The sequence below is a fragment of the Nyctereutes procyonoides genome, unplaced genomic scaffold (assembly GCF_905146905.1).
Source record: "Nyctereutes procyonoides isolate TBG_1078 unplaced genomic scaffold, NYPRO_anot_genome, whole genome shotgun sequence".
NCBI classification, from domain to species: domain Eukaryota; kingdom Metazoa; phylum Chordata; class Mammalia; order Carnivora; family Canidae; genus Nyctereutes; species Nyctereutes procyonoides.
In genome coordinates this window covers 55,247,564-55,266,244 of record NW_026575047.1, presented here as the reverse complement: position 1 = coordinate 55,266,244, position 18,681 = coordinate 55,247,564, and the positions used below count along the sequence as shown (strand labels likewise).

At 41.8% G+C, this 18,681-nt stretch overlaps 1 protein-coding gene across 2 annotated transcripts in view; it reads right to left on the bottom strand.

The window, feature by feature from the left end:
• Window positions 1-7,404: 7,404 nt before the first annotated feature.
• The window catches only part of LOC129510377 (neuronal acetylcholine receptor subunit alpha-7), a 129,536-nt gene continuing 118,259 nt past the window's right edge, over window positions 7,405-18,681 (bottom strand). For both annotated transcript variants that reach the window (XM_055326501.1, XM_055326502.1), the window contains 3 exons: window positions 18,400-18,486; window positions 15,523-15,632; window positions 7,405-11,134 (listed from right to left, as the gene is read on the bottom strand). In XM_055326501.1, coding sequence (XP_055182476.1) covers window positions 10,616-11,134; window positions 15,523-15,632; window positions 18,400-18,486 — 716 coding nt within the window. In that variant the 3' untranslated portion in view covers window positions 7,405-10,615. The remainder of the gene's footprint in view (window positions 11,135-15,522; window positions 15,633-18,399; window positions 18,487-18,681) is intronic.

Here is an 18,681-nt window from a genome sequence, read left to right as displayed (position 1 = left end):
TCCTAACTCTGGGAAACGAACTAGGGGTGGTGGAGGGGGAGGAGGGCGGGGGGGTGGGGGTGAATGGGTGACGGGCACTGAGGGGGGTACTTGACAGGATGAGCACTGGGTGTTATTCTGTATGTTGTCAAATTGAACACCAATAAAAATAAATTTATTATCAAAAATAAATAAATAAATAAATAAATAAATAAATAAATAAATAAATAACAAAAGTGAACGTAAAAAATATCTAGAAAGTGAAAGTTAAACAAAAACAGAAAGCTACATATCAAATCATGGATTGCTGTTAAAGTTTGTTGAGAAGAATATTTAGAGCCCAAAGTACTCATATGATTAAATCTTAATTAATGAAGATAAATGAACTAGCTATATACTGAATGAGTTAGAACACTAATAAAATAAACAATACAAAGAAAAGAAAAGCTACAACTTGGATGAACCTTGAGGACTTTATGGTAAGTGAAATAAGACAATCACAGAATGACAAATACCATATAACTATACTTACATAAGTTACCTAAAATAATAAAATTCATAGAGACAGACTGGCATGGTGACTGCCAGAGTCTAGGGATATGGGAAGTGGAGAGTTAGTACAGAGCTGGGTGTAGAGTTTCAATTTTGCAAGATGAAAAGAATTCTGGTGATGGGTGGGGGTGATGGTTGCACAACAATGTGAATGCCCATAATGCCTCTGACATGTACACTTAAAAATGGTTAAAATTATAAATTCTATGTTGTGTATATTTTAGCACAATTAAATATATATATAATAATTTTCTAAAAAGATAAGATAAATTTCAAGATTTACTATAAAGCCATAGTAATCATGACAGTGTGGTACTCATAAAGTAACAGAATAGAATGGAGAACTCTGAAGACACCCAATGAAACAGAACAGAGAGCCCAGTAATAGACACATAAAAATATAGTCAACTGATTTTTGACAGAGGATCAAAGGCAATTCAGTGGGAAAGGACAGATTTGGTTTTTGTTTTGTTTTTTTTTTATTTGATTTGGTTTGAGGGGGGAGGGTAAAAGGAGAGGGAGAAAGAGAATCTTAAGCCAGCTCTGTGCTATGTGGGAGCCTGACTCAGGGCTCTATCTCACAACCCTGAGATCATGACCTGAGCTTAACTGACTGAGCCACACAGGCACCTGGGGAAAGGATAGGGGTGTTTTGTTTTGTTTTGTTTGTTTTGTTTTGTTTTAACAAATGATGCTGGAGCGACTGAACATCCATATGCAATACAATGGAGCAAACAGTATTTTCAATAAATGGTTCTGGAACAACTGGATATCCATATGGAAATACACACACACACACACACACACACACACACACACACACCCTAGATACAGACTTACACTGTCCGAAAAATTAACTCAAAATGGATTACAGGCCTAAACATAAAACACAAAATTATAAAACTCCTAGAGGATAATGTAGCAGAAAACCTAGAGGATCTTAAGTATGGAAATGACTCTATATACAACAGCAAAAGCATGATCCTTGAAAGAAATAATTGATAGACTAGACTTCATTTAAATGAAAAACTTCTGCTCTGTGAAAGACAATGAAAAGACAAATCATAGGTTGGAAGAAAATATTTGAAAAACATATCTGATAAAGGTCTGTGATCCAATATATACAAAGAACTGTTAAAACTCAAGAAGAAGGAAACAAACAATTAAAAAATAGACCAAAGTCCTTAAAAAATACTCCATCAAAGAAGAAGACATATAGCAAGTAAGCATATTGAAAGAGCTCCACATCATGTGCCACCAGGGAGATTATAACGAGATATCATTATACATCCATTAAATGGCCAAAATCTGGAATATTGACAACTCCGAATTCTGGAAAGGAAAGGAAGTAACAGAAACTCTGATTCACTGCAGGTGTTAATGCAAAATGCATTCCACTCTGTAAGAGCATTTCTTACAAAACTTAACATATTCTTTACCATAAGACCCAGCTATCACACTTCTTGGTATTTACTCAAAGGAGTTGACATGTTATTTCCAAATGAAAATCTGCACATAGGTGTTTATAGCATTTTTATTCATAATTGCCAAAACTTGGAAGCAACCAAAATGTCCTTCAGTAGGTGAATGGATAAATAAACTGTGACACAACCAGACAATGAAATATTATTCACCTGTAAAAAGAAATGAGTTATCAAGCTATGAAAGACACGGAGAAGCCCTAAATGGATATTACTAAGCAGTCAATCTGAGAAGGTTATATACAGTATGATTCCAATTATATGGCATTTTAGAAAAACAAAAAATTATGGAGACAAGGATCAGTGGTTGCCAGAGGCTGAGGGGGTGAGGGCATAAATAGGTAGAGCACAGTTTTAGGGCAGTGAAACTGTTCAGTGTGTTACTATATCATGGATACATGATACATATCTGTCCAAGCTCAATAGCTTGGTCAATGTGTGGCCTGGTGCTCCTGGAGAGGGTGGCTGGGTCCCCCTGCAGACATTCACCCAGCACCAAGGGGCAGTCAAGGCTGTAGCTTGGTGTCTGGGGAGTCTAATGTCCTGGCAGCTGGAGGGGGCACCAGCAACCAACACATTTGCATCTGGAATGTCTGCTCTGGGGCCTGCCTGAGTACTGTGGATGCTCAATCCCAGGTGTGCTCCATCCTCTGCTCTCCCCACTACTAGGAGCTCGTATCCAGCCATGGCTTCACCCAGAACCAGTTGGTTATTTGGAAATACCCAACCATGGCCAAAGTGGTTGAGCTTAAAGGTCACACTGCCTGGGTCCTCAGTCTGACCATGAGCCCAGACGGGGCCACCGTGGCATCAGTGGCGGAAGATGAGACCCTGCGGCTATGGCACTGCTTTGACTTGGATCCTGCATGACAGCGGGAGCGGGAGAAGGCCAGTGCAGCCAAGAGCAGCCTCATCCACCAAGGCATCCGTTGAGGATCAACTCATCACCCCGGTTTTTGTTTTTGTTTATTTTTTATTTTTCTAGTAAAGTCATGACTCCTTCTCTAAAAAAAAAAAAATGTGTAACATCAAGAGTGAACCTTAAAGTAAACAGTAGGCTTTGGGTGGCTGGCCGGGGGTGTTGATAATGGGGGAGTCTGTGCATGTATGTGGATGGGGGGTATATGAGAACTCTCTGTACCCTTCCCAGTTTTTCTGTACCTAAAGCTGCTCTAAAAATAAACTTAAATATAAAAAATAAAAATAATAGTAGAAGGACTAAAATATTAAAAATAGAAGCAGAACTTTAAGAATTACAAAACATAGCAGTAGGATTTGTTGATGGGCAGTATTTGTTAGTAGGTAAATTCTTAAAAATACAACACAGCAAAGGAGGGACTGGTAATAAGGTTTTTGGAGAAAAAACTTAAATTTAAGGAGAATATATAATTTAAATGAGACACTGGAGAGTCAGGAAAGGTTGAAGAAGTGGGCAGAATTGTGGAATATTGTGCACTCCTGTGATTTCTAAAATGGGATGTACTGAAGATACAATGATGTTTCACCACAAGAGTTCAAAAAGACTGAAACTGTGGACAGTACCAACCTCTCCCCAGGTGTGAGACATCAGTACCCCTCCTCCATATTATGATAAGCTCTGATATTAGAAAATCAAATCCATATGCAAATTAAGTACATGGTAATTAGATAAAGAGCCATGAGCAGTGAGGTCAAGTCTCGGGAAGATTGGGGAGTGTTTGGGTCAGAAAGAATTAGTAATGAGAGGTATTAAATTATGTGAGAAAGGGCTACTTCCAGAGGTCTGTGCCTCAAGATGGCTTCTGGTTAAAGCTTTAAATCAGTCTGTCCTCCAACTAACTGAGGTCATCACATCAGTAGACTGACTAGTCACATGTGCCACATTTGTGCTGCTTGGCCTGGTTTGACTCTCTCTAGCTCCTAGTGCCAAGTGAAGCTCCTACCCTTGTCCCAGATGCCAGTCAGAAGGTGGCTCTTCCCAGCTGTTGCTCCCCTTGCACAGTATTCAAGCTGTCCCAGGACAGATCAAGTCAGGACAAAGCTAAGAGGGACTGTAGCTCCCCCAAACTGATGAAAATGTCTAAGTGTTTGGTGTCTGAAAATACAAAAACAAAATCCTTGGCAGGTCATATCAATAAAAACAGAAAGAAGAGATGTACACGATTAGAAATGAAAAACTGAGAAGTAGCCATGAATGCAGAGGAAACTGAAAAACCCTAAGTGCGATGTATTATAAAAATCACGCAAATATGTTTTAAAAAATGGAGTGTAATTCATTTTCTTAAAAAAATATGTAACTAAAGTTGACTCCAAAAGTGCTTGATAACCTAACCTGCCCAATGGGAGTAATTCAGAAACATACCAGTGGATGCCCAGACAGCCCTCAGGTGAGTTCTTTTACACTTAAGAAAACCAAGTAACTGGAGATTAATAGAAATTCTGCTGCCAAAAAAGCAGCAGAATGATTAATCTCAAAGATCAATGTTAATAGGAAAAATCACAAGTAGGGATCATCTCAGGAACAGAACAGCGGTTTGGTCTTAAAGAATCTATTAATATAATACAACACACTACTAGAGCAAAGGGGAAAATCTCCTGATCATCTCCATGGATACTGAGAGGCTGTGACAATAATCTAACATCTACATTTTCCCCAGAAAGCCTTAATAGTTTGAGACTAAGCAGATACTTTTTTATTATGACAAGGAAAATACATGTCTTCATATAAGTTGAATGATGAGACACTGAACCATCCCATTAATGTCAGGAGTAAAATAGGTATGCCACCTGAATCACTATTATTTGATACTGTTCTCAAGTGCAATTGCCTAAGGGAAATTATTGGAAAGGAGAAGGCAAAAGAAAGCCTCAGAAACAATAAGAAAATACAATTAAAGTGGTTGATTATGACATTAATATACAAAATCAACTACATCCTATACATCCAGTTAGCAAATAAAATGCAAGAAATCATCCCATTGAAAATGGTAGCCAAACAATAAACGATCTAGAACTAGACAAGAAATTCATAGGACTATCTGAACAAAACCATAAAAATCTACCAAGTGGCATAAAATTATATTTGAATACAAGCCTTGACGGCAGCATTCTTGAATCAGAAAACTCATATATAAATTCATTGTGACCTCAATGAGGGAGGCAAACCAAGAGAGTCTCTTAACTACAGGAAACAAACTGAGGGTTGCTGGCGGGGAGGTGAGTGGGGGGATGTGGTAACTCGGTAATGGGCATTGAGGAGGGCATGTAATATCATGATGAATTACTGAACTCTAGATCTGAAACTAATGATCTTCTCTATGTTAGCTAATTGAATTTATTTTTATTTTTTTAATTGACCTCAATTTTTTAATAATAAATTTATTTTTTATTGGTGTTCAATTTGAGAATACAGAATAACACCCAGTGCTCATCCTGTCAAGTGCCCCCCTCAGTGCCCATCACCCATTCACCCCCACCCCCTGCCCTCCTCCCGTTCCACCACCCCTAGTTCATTTCCCAGAGTTAGGAGTCTTCCATGTTCTGTCTCCCTTTCTGATATTTCCTACCCATTTCTTCTCCCTTCCCTTCTATTCCCTTTCACTGTTATTTATATTCCCCAAATGAATGAGACCATATAATGTTTGTCCTTCTCCGATTGACTTATTTCACTCAGCATAATATCCTCCAGTTCCATCCACGTTGAAGCAAATGGTGGGTATTTGTCATTTCTAATGGCTGAGTAATATTCCATGTATACATAAACCACATCTTCTTTATCCATTCATCTTTCGATGGACACTGAGGCTCCTTCCACAGTATGGCTATTGTGGACATTACTGCTAGAAACATCGGGGCACAGGTGTCCTGGTGTTTCATGCATCTGTATCTTTGGGGTAAATCCCCAGCAGTGCAATTGCTGGGTCGTAGGGCAGGTCTATTTTTAACTCTTTAAGGAACATCCACACAGTTTTCCAGAGTGGCTGCACCAGTTCACATTCCCACCAACAGTGTAAGAGGGTTCCCTTTTCTCCACATCTTCTCCAACATCTGTGGTTTCCTGCCTTGTTAATTTTCCCCATTCTCACTGGTGTGAGGTGGTATCTCATTGTGGTTTTGATTTTGTATTTCCCTGATTGCAAGTGATGCAGAGCATTTTCTCATGTGTGTTGGGCAAGTCTATGTCTTCCTCTGTGAGATTTCTGTTCATGTCTTTTGTCCCATTTGATGATTGGATTGTTTGTTTCTTCGGTGTTGAGTATAATAAGTTCTTTATAGATCTTGGAAACTAGCCCTTTACCTGATACGTCATTTGCAAATATCTTCTCCCATTCCGTAGGCTGCCTTTTAGTTTTGTTGACTGTATCCTTTGCTGTGCAAAAGCTTCTTATCTTGATGAAGTCCCAATAGTTCATTTTTGCTTTTGTTTCTTTTGCCTTCGTGGATGTATCTTGCAAGAAGTTACTGTGGCCGAGGAAAAGGGTGTTGCCTGTGTTCTCCTCTAGGATTTTGATGGAATCTTGTCTCACATTTAGATCTTTCATCCATTTTGAGTTTATCTTTGTGTATGGTGCAAGAGAGTGGTCTAGTTTCATTCTTCTGCATGTAGATGTCCAATTTTTCCAGCACCATTTATTGAAGAGACTGTCTTTCTTCCAGTGGATCGTCTTTCCTCCTTTATCGAGTATTAGTTGACCATAAAGTTGAGGGTCCACTTCTGGATTCTCTATTCTGTTCCATTGATCTATGTGTCTGTTTTTGTGCCAGTACCACAGTGTCTTGATGACCACAGCTTTGTAGTACAACCTGAAATCTGGCATTGTGATGCCCCCAGCTATGGTTTTCTTTTTTAAAATTCCCCTGGCTATTCGGGGTGTTTTCTGATTCCACACAAATCTAAAATAATTTGTTTAAATTAAAAAAATGTGTATGAGAGAGGGAGAGAGAAAAAGTGGAAGGATGAGGCAAGAAGTGTTGAGGGGACGGTTGAGTTGAAAATATTGATATTCATATGAAAATTTGATATTACCCTGAACTAGGCTTCAGAAACTAAAGGCATTTACAGAGAGACAAATTAATTAGAAATAGCCCTAAAACACTTACAGGGATTTAGTTTACAAACTAGGTGGCATTTTGAAAAGAATGGGGAAAAGGCTAACTGTATTACAGGGATACACTATTACATACTTTTTGGCACAACTGACTAACCATTTGGAGAGGAAAAAAAGATGCATTTTTACCATTTTCTGCAGTAAATGAATTCCAAGGAGTTAAAAGATGTAAACAAGTGAAACCATAAGAATTTAGAAGAAAATATGAGTACATTTATTTATAACCTTAGAATGGAGAAGGCCTTTTAAAACTGGAAACAAATCCCAGGATCTACCAAGGCAAATATGGATAAATTGACAACATAAAACTTTAAACTTTCTATATGCTAAGAAATAAACAAATCAATAAATAACATCAAAAGATAAATAAATAAAAGCATTTTCTAAGCAAATTGGAATATTTTCAAGATATAAGAAAATTTCCAAAGTACACAGGCAAATTTATTAAGAAAAGCCAAATAATCCAAAATTATGTAAAAGACATACATTTACAAAAACTGAAATTTCTAAAATATATCTGAAAGATATTCATTCATAATAAAATGAACTAAATCAGAATAACACTGCAATATAATTTTTCACCAGATTGGAAAAAGAATTAAGTTTGATAATACCCAGTACTGAGAAAGTTGAGAAATTGGCCTTTTCATTATACTTTTATAGGTATATCCATTGATCAGTATTTGGAGGGTAATCTGGCAATATCTACCAAAACATTAAATGCACATAGCCTTAAATCCATCAATTCTACTTCCACCTTAGAATTTATACCAAGATATGGTCACAAAAGTATGCTAAGATATAAATCAAGGATGCTAATTACAGATTTGTATATAAAAATAAAAACTGGAAATACTCTATATGTTAATTAATAGACTAACCAAAGAAATTATGTGCACCAAGACAATGGAATGGTAAGCAGCTATTAATAAGAATGAGGTAGATCTTTATATGTTGTTATGGAAGGATAAAACACTAAGTGCAGAAAGCAAAATGTAGAGAGGTGTGCATAGCGTGAGCTGTAGTAGAGGAGTCTCTCTTCATTCATGTTCCCTTTCTCCCCGTCCTGGCCTCCTCCTTTTCTTTTTCTTCCTTTCTGGAAATGCCCCCCCCCCAGGCCCCAAAAGCTCTTTCACTGGTAGCCCCTGTAGCCATTAACACTTTTCTTATTACATGTGCATCTTCTCATTATTATTATTTTTTAAAATGGCAGAGTATTATTTGAGTGGTCAACATATAAACTACTTTTGTTTGCTTTTTTAAATATTTTTCTGTACAAAATACAAAATCAAAAAGGTTTTTTTTTTCAAGAAAAAATGTTGTAGGGATTCATTTTGCAGTAGTAATGAGAAATGAAGCATTCTCTTTTTATCAAAACACTTCTACCTGTGTCTACAATAGACAGAAAAGAGAAAAAAGACTGCATTGTTCATCTGTCCCATGTAGAATGGGTGAACTCTGAGGACAACCCCGCTCCAAAGGGCATGATGCTAGAATGCCCTAACTTATCAGCCTTCTTGTTGTAAACAAGGTTTTAAACACTTTACTGCACACTCAGTGCTCAAGTGCCCCCACCCCCACACACACAGCATGCACAAGCCTCCTTTCTCCTCAGTGCAAACAAATCTCTGATTGACTTATTTCACTCAGCATAATACCCTCCAGTTCCATCCACGTTGAAGCAAATGGTGGGTATTTGTCACAAACAAATCCATGTGCATTACCCAGAAATGAGTGAAATAAATGGCTGGAGAAAGGCATGCAATTTTTTTGCCCTGAAAATCTAATCTCCCTCATAATATACCGATCTCAGGGGTTAGAAGCAAATTAAGGAACCCCAAGAGCTCCAAGCCTTCTGTAGTTTCGAGCTCTGATCTGTTACTAGATGAAACAACAGAACAGGAGAGATTTTGTTGTGTCTCCCTCTAATCTCATTAAAAAATAAGAAGACTGGGAAGAGGCAGAGTGATCATTATCAGCTAGATAATGTAAGTGGAGAACTGTGTCACCAAATGGGTTTAAAATATCAGAAAGGGGGACAGAACATGAAAGACTCCTAACTCTGGGAAGCGAACTAGGGGTGGTGGAAGGGGAGGTGGGCGGGGGATGGGGGTGACTGGGTGGCGGGCACTGAGGGGGCACTTGACGGAATGAGCACTGGGTGTTATTCTGTATGTTGACAAATTGAACACCAATAAAAAATACATTTATTAAAAAATAAAAAATAAATAAAGTTTCCCTTGCTTTCAAAATGCTTATCTCCAATGAATCTACCTGTTCAAGCCATCTTTCTTGGCTAAAGCTGGGGTAGTTGAGCTGTGGGAAAGCAGATCCCTAAATGCAAGAGACTGAGTTACTGGTTGTACAGCCTGCCAGCCCCTCCTGCTGCCTTCCACTGGCATTTCATCCAGGAAACCACTGGCCACATCATCTCCTTCCCAGTTCCTGTCATACAAGGAACCAAAAGAGGTCCCAGACTCTACCCCCTGGCCTTGATACATAAAGAAAAGCATAGCATACTTTCACTTTATGTTGTGCATTTTTATGTACCCACACATTTAATCTAAGACTAATCAACTCTAGTACATGAGAAGCATCTAATAAATTATTAAAACAAAACAAAACATATAGCTGGTTAATTTAACTTTAGCTATTACATTGGGCTGATAATTCTAATAGAACTCTATTTGTCCTTCGGGTTTTTCAGAATAGAGCGAAGTCAATTCCCCAGTGTCTGAGGGTAGCACAGGAAGTGTGGAAGTCACCTGGGATCTCAGAAATCCCTCTGACTTGCCCAGAGCTGGTCCTAGTTCAGAATCAACACATATCTGTGTCCTCCATGATTCCCCCCACAGGGTAGGTTGGCAGAAATCAGGTTGGTAAAAGCACAATGTCCAAGGCCAACTATCTCTCTCTCTTAAAATGTAGGAACAGTGTAAAATTGTTTCTGTCTGCCATGTCTGGTAGAGGAAAACAAAATCTGAATTGCAGAAAAAAACAGCAGTTAGGTTTTAAGTTTTAGTTTTGTTTCCTTTTACCAATTATTTGAATGAATCTAGTGAGTGTGGTTTATTACTATTACTACTTTCAATCTAGGTTTATAAATAGGCAAAAGCATATGCTGAATTTTCATGTAGACTCTCTTGGCAAGTGACATGCAGGCATGCAACCAACTGTACAGGTCTCCCCCGGCAGTCCTGAGCCAACCTGACTTCTCTGAAGGGCTCACCAGACTTTGGAAAATGGGAAAAATGACCTCTCGGTGGTGCTGGTGACCCCATGGACGTCCCAAGAATATCAAGTAGACCATCTGAGAGGATTAAAAAAAAAAACGTGCTGAGATCCTATTACTGAAAATAACAAGGTAATTCTAATTAACATGACTAGCAGCAAGCGCAACGGGTAAATCAGCATCCTCATGTCTAGTGTGGCTGTGGGATTAGCACCCCAAATTCTCCCCAAGCCAACGGCATCGCCTGTCTGTGCTTTTCCTACATGCTGGGGATCAGGACCAGGTTAAGCAAAGTCTTTGGATACTGCCTCGACGAAGTTTGGAGCTGACATCAGGATGCCGATGGTGCAGATGATGGTGAAGACAGAAAAGGCCATGAGACACAGGCGGTCCACCACGCAGGCCGCGAACTTCCACTCACTGCAGATGGCATCACTCTCGTCCTGGCAGCGGAAGCGGTTGGCGATGTATCGGATCTCCTCTAGGATCTTGGCCAGATCCGGGTCTCCCTCCGAGGGCTGCCCGCCATGCAGGAGGTGCTCGTCGTGCGTGGGGGAGCAGGCCATGCGGCCACACACGACACCGGAGTCGGGGGTGGGGGCACAGTGCACACCATCCAGGCCACGGAAGCCGATGTAGAGCAGGTTGCCATTCGTGGTAGGCGGCCCTGCCACTGCACTCATCTCCACACTGGCCAGGCTGCAGCGGCGCTGCTTATGCTGGCAGGCTGGCCGCACCTTGTCTTCCCCCGGCCTCTTCATGCGCAGGAACCATGCACACCAGTTCAGAAGGATGACTCTGGTCTGGGGAGACAACAGGGCAGTTAGGGGTGGACAGGAAGTGAGCATCAGCTGATCCTGATCCCAGCCCTACTAGGTGGATCCTGGGGGTGACAGGCCCCCACCACTTCCCAGGTGAGTCTACACAGGCAAGCAGTGCCAATGCCTTACAATGGTTGAGTCACATGTGAGCCTAGAGTAAATCAACGCAGGAAGTCATCCTACAGATGAGCTGAATTCTCAGTGGCAGACAGGCTGTAGTCTCAGGGCAGACAGGCATGTGGGAGGAGAGGGCTAGCTTGCAGAAAGGGCCCTGCCTGAGCTGTGTGAACAAGACAAGTCACTTTCTCTTTCTAGTCTTTCCTCATCTGTAACTAGCATCCATCATACCTAAGTGCCAGTGAGATACCCTGGTATGTCATGGCACTCTTATAGGGGCACACCCCTGGAGATTTAAAATTGTTTCAAGGGCAACCCTATGATACCTATCAGATGCTACATGATCCCCTAGCTTGGGGCAGTTCAAACTATAACATCAGGTCCTTTGCAATGATAGCATATCATTGCAAAGCAGGTTTTTGTTGTCCTGATCAAAAGCAAGCGCCAGGGGATCCCTGGGTGGCTCAGCGGTTTAGTGCCTGCCTTTGGCCCAGGGCGCAATCCTGGAGTCCCGGGATCGAGTCCCACGTCGGGCTCCCAGCATGGAGCCTACTTCTCCCTCCTCCTGTGTCTCTGCTCCCCCCCCCCATGTCTATCATAAATAAGTAAATAAAAAAAAAAAAAAAACAAAAGCAAGTGCCAAGAACGTCAATGTGGAACAGAAAATGAGGGTGCGTGTGCTGTGCCAACAGGTGCCAAGTGGCCAGTCATAAGTACTTATTAAGTCGTTTTGACTAATGTAATAAAGAAAGCCATTAGGTATTTCTTTTGCCTTAGGGGCTATGAAAAAAATCCTTAAGACACTGAAGGTGCTGTGAACCAGGGAAGTTTGGGAACCTTCAGCCTGATTCATTAGGCTACAGTGGAGACTAAGATGATATGCAGGAAAGTACTCGGAAAAATATAAAGCAGGAGCTGGCAGACTTATGGACCACATAATAAAGTCCATAAGGCCTCTTATGCAACTACTTAGTTCCGCTAATAAAGTACAAATTAGTCATGAAAACATGTGAAGAAGCAAGCGTGGCTTTTTTCTGGTAACATTTTATTTGCAAAAGCAGCTCGCAGGCCGCATATCACTGCTGGGGCCACAGTTTGCCAATCTCTGGTTTGAAGTGCTTTATCAACATACATTGCCTACTTGCATAGAAGACACTGGAGAGAAATCACTGAGATTTCTTACTTTTCCCTCTAATGAAAATAAAGAGCCATGTGAGGTCATGATCCAGGTCAAAAAAAATTGTAAGCTTATTTAGACAAGTATATGAAAAGTGTGCCCTTTCCCTGAGATTACCCAGATAATGGTTTTAATTTTGATTTATGATTGTAGGTGAATTCCAAGAGCAACACAACAAATATGTTTCCCACCTGCAAGTACAGGCAGTAAGTTGTGAAGTTCATGTCTGTAGCACTTTTTAATGGCATCTTATCAGAGATAACTGCAGGAGACCAGTCTGGAGACAAGCAATGAAAAGAAGGTGAAAGACCAAGTTCACTGCAGCTGTAAAGAGAACTGGGTGATGGACATTAAGGAGGGCACATGATGTGATGAGCACTGGGTGTTCTAGGCAACTGATGAATTACTGAACTCTACATCTGAAACTAATGATGTACTGTATGTTGGCTAATTGGATTTAAATTTTTTAAAAAAGATAACCCTTTGTTCACAGCAGATAGCATTCTATATATATGTTGCCCACACCCTATGGACAAACCTCCAGAGCCTGGAAAAGCCTGTCCGCGTACCCAGGAGGATTTTCCATGATCAGTAAAGGAACAGGAACACATGGCCTCACATGAATCCAAAGGTCAGTCTGGCCTTCCACAGGAGTCTCAGAATACATGCCATCTCACTTGGGCCTCTCAGGGGCTCTGAGTATAATGAGTATATGAGTGAGTATAATGCCTCCACCCATTTTACAGATAAAGAAATGGAGGCTTCAAAAACCGTAATAAATTGGCTCAAGGTCTTATTGTAAGCAAGTCATCTATATCTTTAGGCTGCCACAGCTCATCTGTAAAAGAGTCTATGAAGTGTTCTTCAAAACTCCTGTGACTCTAGCCCATGCCCCACTTCAAAGGCACTGGAAGATTGGACCAGAGCTCAAAGGAATACATTGGGCAATGAGTGTGTCTTAACCCAGGGGTAGCTGTACACATGGAGTGTGTGTGTTTATTGGGGGAAGGGTCTGTGCATACCCTGGAGCACATTTCAAGCTAATGTGATCCACACTACCAAGTCTATTTTGAATTCCATGGCCTGAATCATTAGCTTTCAAGGCTACAGCATCTCAAGAGATGAAATGATCCTGTTGGCACTTATCAAACTGCTCATGACCTCTTCTGTTAGGTTATGGTTTTGTGGTTAGCTGCGTAAATGTCACAAAAAGCCAGGGCACCAGCAGTATCTTCTTCATAGAAACACATCATAATAAAAGTCCTTTGGAGGCTGTTTATGTTTCCAATACACATAGAAAGAAAGAAAGAAAAATGCAGTTGGCTCCATATATTGAAAACGAGCAGTACAAGCTTCATATTTCATGTGTAGCCATTGGTTTTAATACACGCCTGTGCTAATCGGTGAAAAATTAGGATATGCTTTTAATTAAGATTTTTTTCTGGACGTAAAGTATTACCAGGCCATTAAATATGGTTTTGTGTCTTCATGTCTTAAACATAAATAATAATATGTGGTGTTAGTTTTACACTTGCATAAACAAACAAACACTTGAAGGATAATGAAGAAATTACTTAAAATGACTATCAGTATTAGTGTTGGAAGCACAGTGAGGGGCAGGAGTGAGAGCAGGATTTCCTTTCCTGTAATTAACTTTTATTTTGACTTTTGAAACATGTCAATGTATTATCTATTTCAAATGGAAGCAGGGTAGACAGAAAGTGTGTCAGGGTTATAAAAGTCAGATGACATTGTAGGTGAATGTCTGCCAAAGTGTCCCAGCTTTTAATGGGGGGCTCAAAACAAGCCCACAGACTGCAGTGATGTGACATGTGTGGGAGATAGCACCATTTCTGAGAGCTCACTCCACTGCTGATGCAATGCGCTTTGAGAGAAAGTCCTTTTTAAGTGTAAGCATTTGCTGTGGAAAAGAACCCAAGAGAACACAGTAACTTGGTAAGGTCATTTTTTTTATTTAGATCTTTCCTAAGTTCACTTTTTGGTAACTATAAATTGTTGCATAATGAATATTTTTAGAAGGCCTGGGCACTCCCTGTCCCTGGAGGTTATAAAATGCACCTTACTCCTTGCACCTGCATGTAGCACGTTGGTGAGTCTTACACTCCCTTCTGAACTTGGATGCAAGGTTGTAAGTCTCCAAAGCAAACAGGCTTGTTTTGACACAAGAGGGCTCCTTTAGCTCCTACCGTCCCTAGGCCATGCTCTCTGGGCAAGAAGACCGGAAAGTTTGCAGGGCCCAAGTAAGAATCAAGGGTGGGAAGCATCCCTCCCCTGCCTTGGGTAAGGGGTCCCACTATGCTGAGGTGAAGAAAGCCCAGGCCATGTTTGACCCTAATCAAGGTTTCCCGAGTCTCAGATGAGGACAGGCATACAGCTTCAGGTACTGGACTCCAAAGGAGCACAGCATGTGGTTGGGTAAGCATCCACCCACATCCCAGTGCATGGTGCTAAGCAGATGCTGGGAAGGTGTGTGGTGTTCCCTGGGCTGACACAACAGGCTGTTAGGTTCAATTGTTTATTTTTCATCCTTTTGCTTTTATCCTATCCCTCTTCCCCACCGGTAACCACTAACCTTAATTTTATAGGCCTGTGGTAAGATGACATTCCTACATGAATTGACTACATGTATTATTACATGGCTCACTCTCCCTTACCCTTTTCACTCCTCATTCTGTTTCGAAGATCCAACCACATGGATGAGTGCTTATGTCGTCTGTTGCTTTCAACCACTGCACAGTTCTCCACAGTGTATATGCAAAAAGTAGTTTTATAAACACTATGGTAGCAAAATATACAGAGTGGTCAGTATGTGAACCCTGTTCTGGAACATCAGATTACAAGAACAGTTCCATGGACCCCTAAAAGCATGCTCATCATAACTATCCTCTATACAGAGATAATGCAATGATGTAGAGAAGTGAGGAGGTATGGGAAGTACTGCTCTTTGTTTAGGAACACCTAGCTGTTTGTGGGTTTTTAAAATAGACAATTCATCCATGGAGCCTCCCCTGGGGACGGCCCCTGACTTCCTGTGGTGAAGGGCAGAGGAACGGACCCACTTGGGCATCTTGCCACCGTCAGGGTCATGGTGGTGATACTGCAGCACAATCACTGTCACGACCACGGAGAGGCCCACGATGATCATGGTGCTGGCAAAGTACTGGGCTGCAGAGACAAGAGACACAGGGTGAGACATGGGGCCTCCATGGCACAGGCATCACAGTGTGGCAGGCAGACCCCAACACCAGTCTCTGCCTGCCTGCCTGGGACTCAGTGGCAAAGCCTAGAGCAAGGTAAGGCCACCTCTAGGCCTGCAGACCACCCCCCCTCAAAACATTCCCAGCAAGGAGAGGCTGCCCTAGAGCAAGGAGACCCACTTTCCCATCCACACAAGCGGCCTGGCCTAGCTCACTACCCTCTTGTGAACTCTGTCGGCCTCCTCCTTCAGTGAGGGTTAACAGTGCCTCATAGGATTCTGACAAGATTATTCCCAAGAGAAAAGTGTGGACAGTTATGGGAACTGAAAACACTGGTGTAGTGAGGGTGTGGTCCTCATCATGATAACTTTAGGCCAGGGACATGCTGGAGGCAGTGATGTGGAAAGGGCACACCTGGGCATCACCAGAGGGATACCTAATTACTGTGGAAAGTGAGTCTGGTCCCATCTAATAAGAGCTAGGAGGAGATGTTAGTTGTCTGAGGAAGATGTGAAAGTGACTTTCGTGGCTGAGAAGTTTCAGCTCTGATGGGTAAGGATGCATTTTTCCCCCTTGGCCCAGGTGAGAAGCAGCACTGAGCATCTGAAACAGCTCTCCCCTAACCCACTACCCCACCCATGAGTTTAGACATCTATGAGTTTAGACAGGCTACTCAGGCTGTCTGGGCCTCAATTCTTCACCAGCATAACAGAGATGGCAATGCCTTCCTTGCAGGGCTGGTGCAGGAATGAGAATTATATGAGCCAAGGATGTAGAAGAAAGCCTAGAAAAAGGAAGACATTCTTTGTTTGGCAACTCTGATTATTAGACCTTCAGTGTGGCTTTCAGCTCCAGGGGGCTGAGCTCTAAGAAGAGAATATCCTGGTGTAGAGGCTAAGTGCATGGCCACACACTTGGTTAAGAATGCCTCCTTCTCTCCAGGCAGGAATGAACTCTCTGTCCTCCATGGGAACCAAGAGGTACCTATGAAAAGCTGCCAGAGATGGACATCTGAGACTTCAAGTTAGCACCAGAAACCTCTAAGAAGTGGAAGGAGAGTGAACAAAACTGTGACTGCTATAGGTTGAGCTGTGGCCTCCTCAAATGCATATGTTGAAGCTCTAACCCCTGGTACCTTAAAATATGACTGTATTTGAGGACAGGGCCTTTAAAGAGGGGATTAAGTTAAAATGGGGTCCTTAGAGTGGGTTCTGATCCAACCTGACTTGTGTCCTTACAAGAGGTGAAATTTGGATACAGAAAGGAGTACCAGGGATCCACCCAGAGAGGAAAGACCATGTGATGGCACAGAAAGAGGTTGGTCATCTACAAGTCAAGCAGAGAGGCCTCCAAAGATATCAAACCTGCTGGCACCTTGATCTTAGACTTCCAACCTCCAGAACTGAAAGCAAATACATTTCTGTTCTGTAGGCTACCCGATCTGTGAAATTTTATCATAGCAGCCTGAATAGACTAATACAAAGACCTGTGGAGGTATCCAGGGTCAAATAATCTCAACAACATCAGAGGCCTACAGCATCCCATCTTTTTAGACATGAGCTAAGCATCAACCATGCCTTTTTCCCACTGGGTCATTAGTCAAGGCAGGGCCTGCCAAGTGCCCTGTAGAAGGTGCTTTCCATTGCAAGTCTCTATTAAAAGCATTGTGTTGGAAGATAGGAAGAGTGGCTCAGACCGTCAGGTTGAAACATGGTTCTTTGCCCCCGATGGTAGTGAGACCCACTGATAGGAACACCCACCAAGGCTTTTAACACCAACAGTCTCTCTCTCTCTCTGGCCAAAATATGACACATTAAGGGAACTCACAAAAAAAGAGCCTTGGCCTCCTAGTTTGTGAAGCCTAGGGGTATCTGTGTATGATAAACAGGCTCCCTTACTCCTACCATCCCTTACTAACCTGAGGTGGCCCTCAGGTGGCATGGGCCAACAGAAATAATCACAAACTCTGTTCTTCTTTCTGAATTCCATCACCAAACTGGAGTAGTGATTTTCATATTAAATCTAATATCCACCGTTAGAATGTTTCCTTCCCATTCTTAAAACTGGCTTGGGGGTCTGGTTCCCCGACCAGGAGCAGAATCCTGGCTGTAGTGTAAAGAGTACCAGATCCTGACCACTAGACCACTGCACACCCCTCTGTATGTTCTTGCTTATTCTAATCCAGGGAGATGCATAGCCACAAATGATGCTATCTCCTATTTTGGCCATTCTGCCCTGGGCAGGAGGTCATGCTTTATATCTGTCTTGGCCAAAACATATTTGTCCTGTTTACATTTCATCACAAGCTTTAACTTTATTCAGAGACATCGAGATATCTCAGGAAACAAGGGCCAGGAGTTAAAATGTGAGCCCTTCCCATTCTGACAAAGGATTTGTAGAAAAACAATAACTCAAGCTAAAGAAACAAATCTCTAACAAATCTCAAAGAAAAAAATCTCTGGCTGCAGAACAAGTGTGAAGGGGAGAACAATGGGAGGAAGGGTACATTTCTGCATCTTCAAGCCAAACCACAAATCTGGACTCTCTGCACTCCCCTTATATATGCCCAGGTGAGCAGAGGCCATGGTTCACTCTGAACAGTTACAGCAAGTCACTCCCTCTGGGCGTGTGGCTGTCCAGGATATAGACAACAGGTTTCTGCTCTGTGCCTGTGCTAGGAAATTCTGGGCACTCTCTAAGCCTATGTCTTCAAGAGAGGCCTGACACTTGCTTACCTATCAAGGGCACCGAGTCAGATGTCGCAGGCATGATCTCAGCCACCAGCAACATGAAGACCGTAAGAGAGAGTAAAACTGTTATCCCTAAAACATAAACACACAGCAGTGCCTGAGACAGAAGAGATGATAAGGCTCAATTCCATCTAACTGCCTAACCTGCGATTCAAAGAACTAGAGAGGTGTGGGGGAGGGGTCAGTGACATCCTGAAACCAAATGCAGGGTTATCTGTATTTATGGGCATGGCCATTTTTCTGGGGACTGTTCACATCATTTACCAG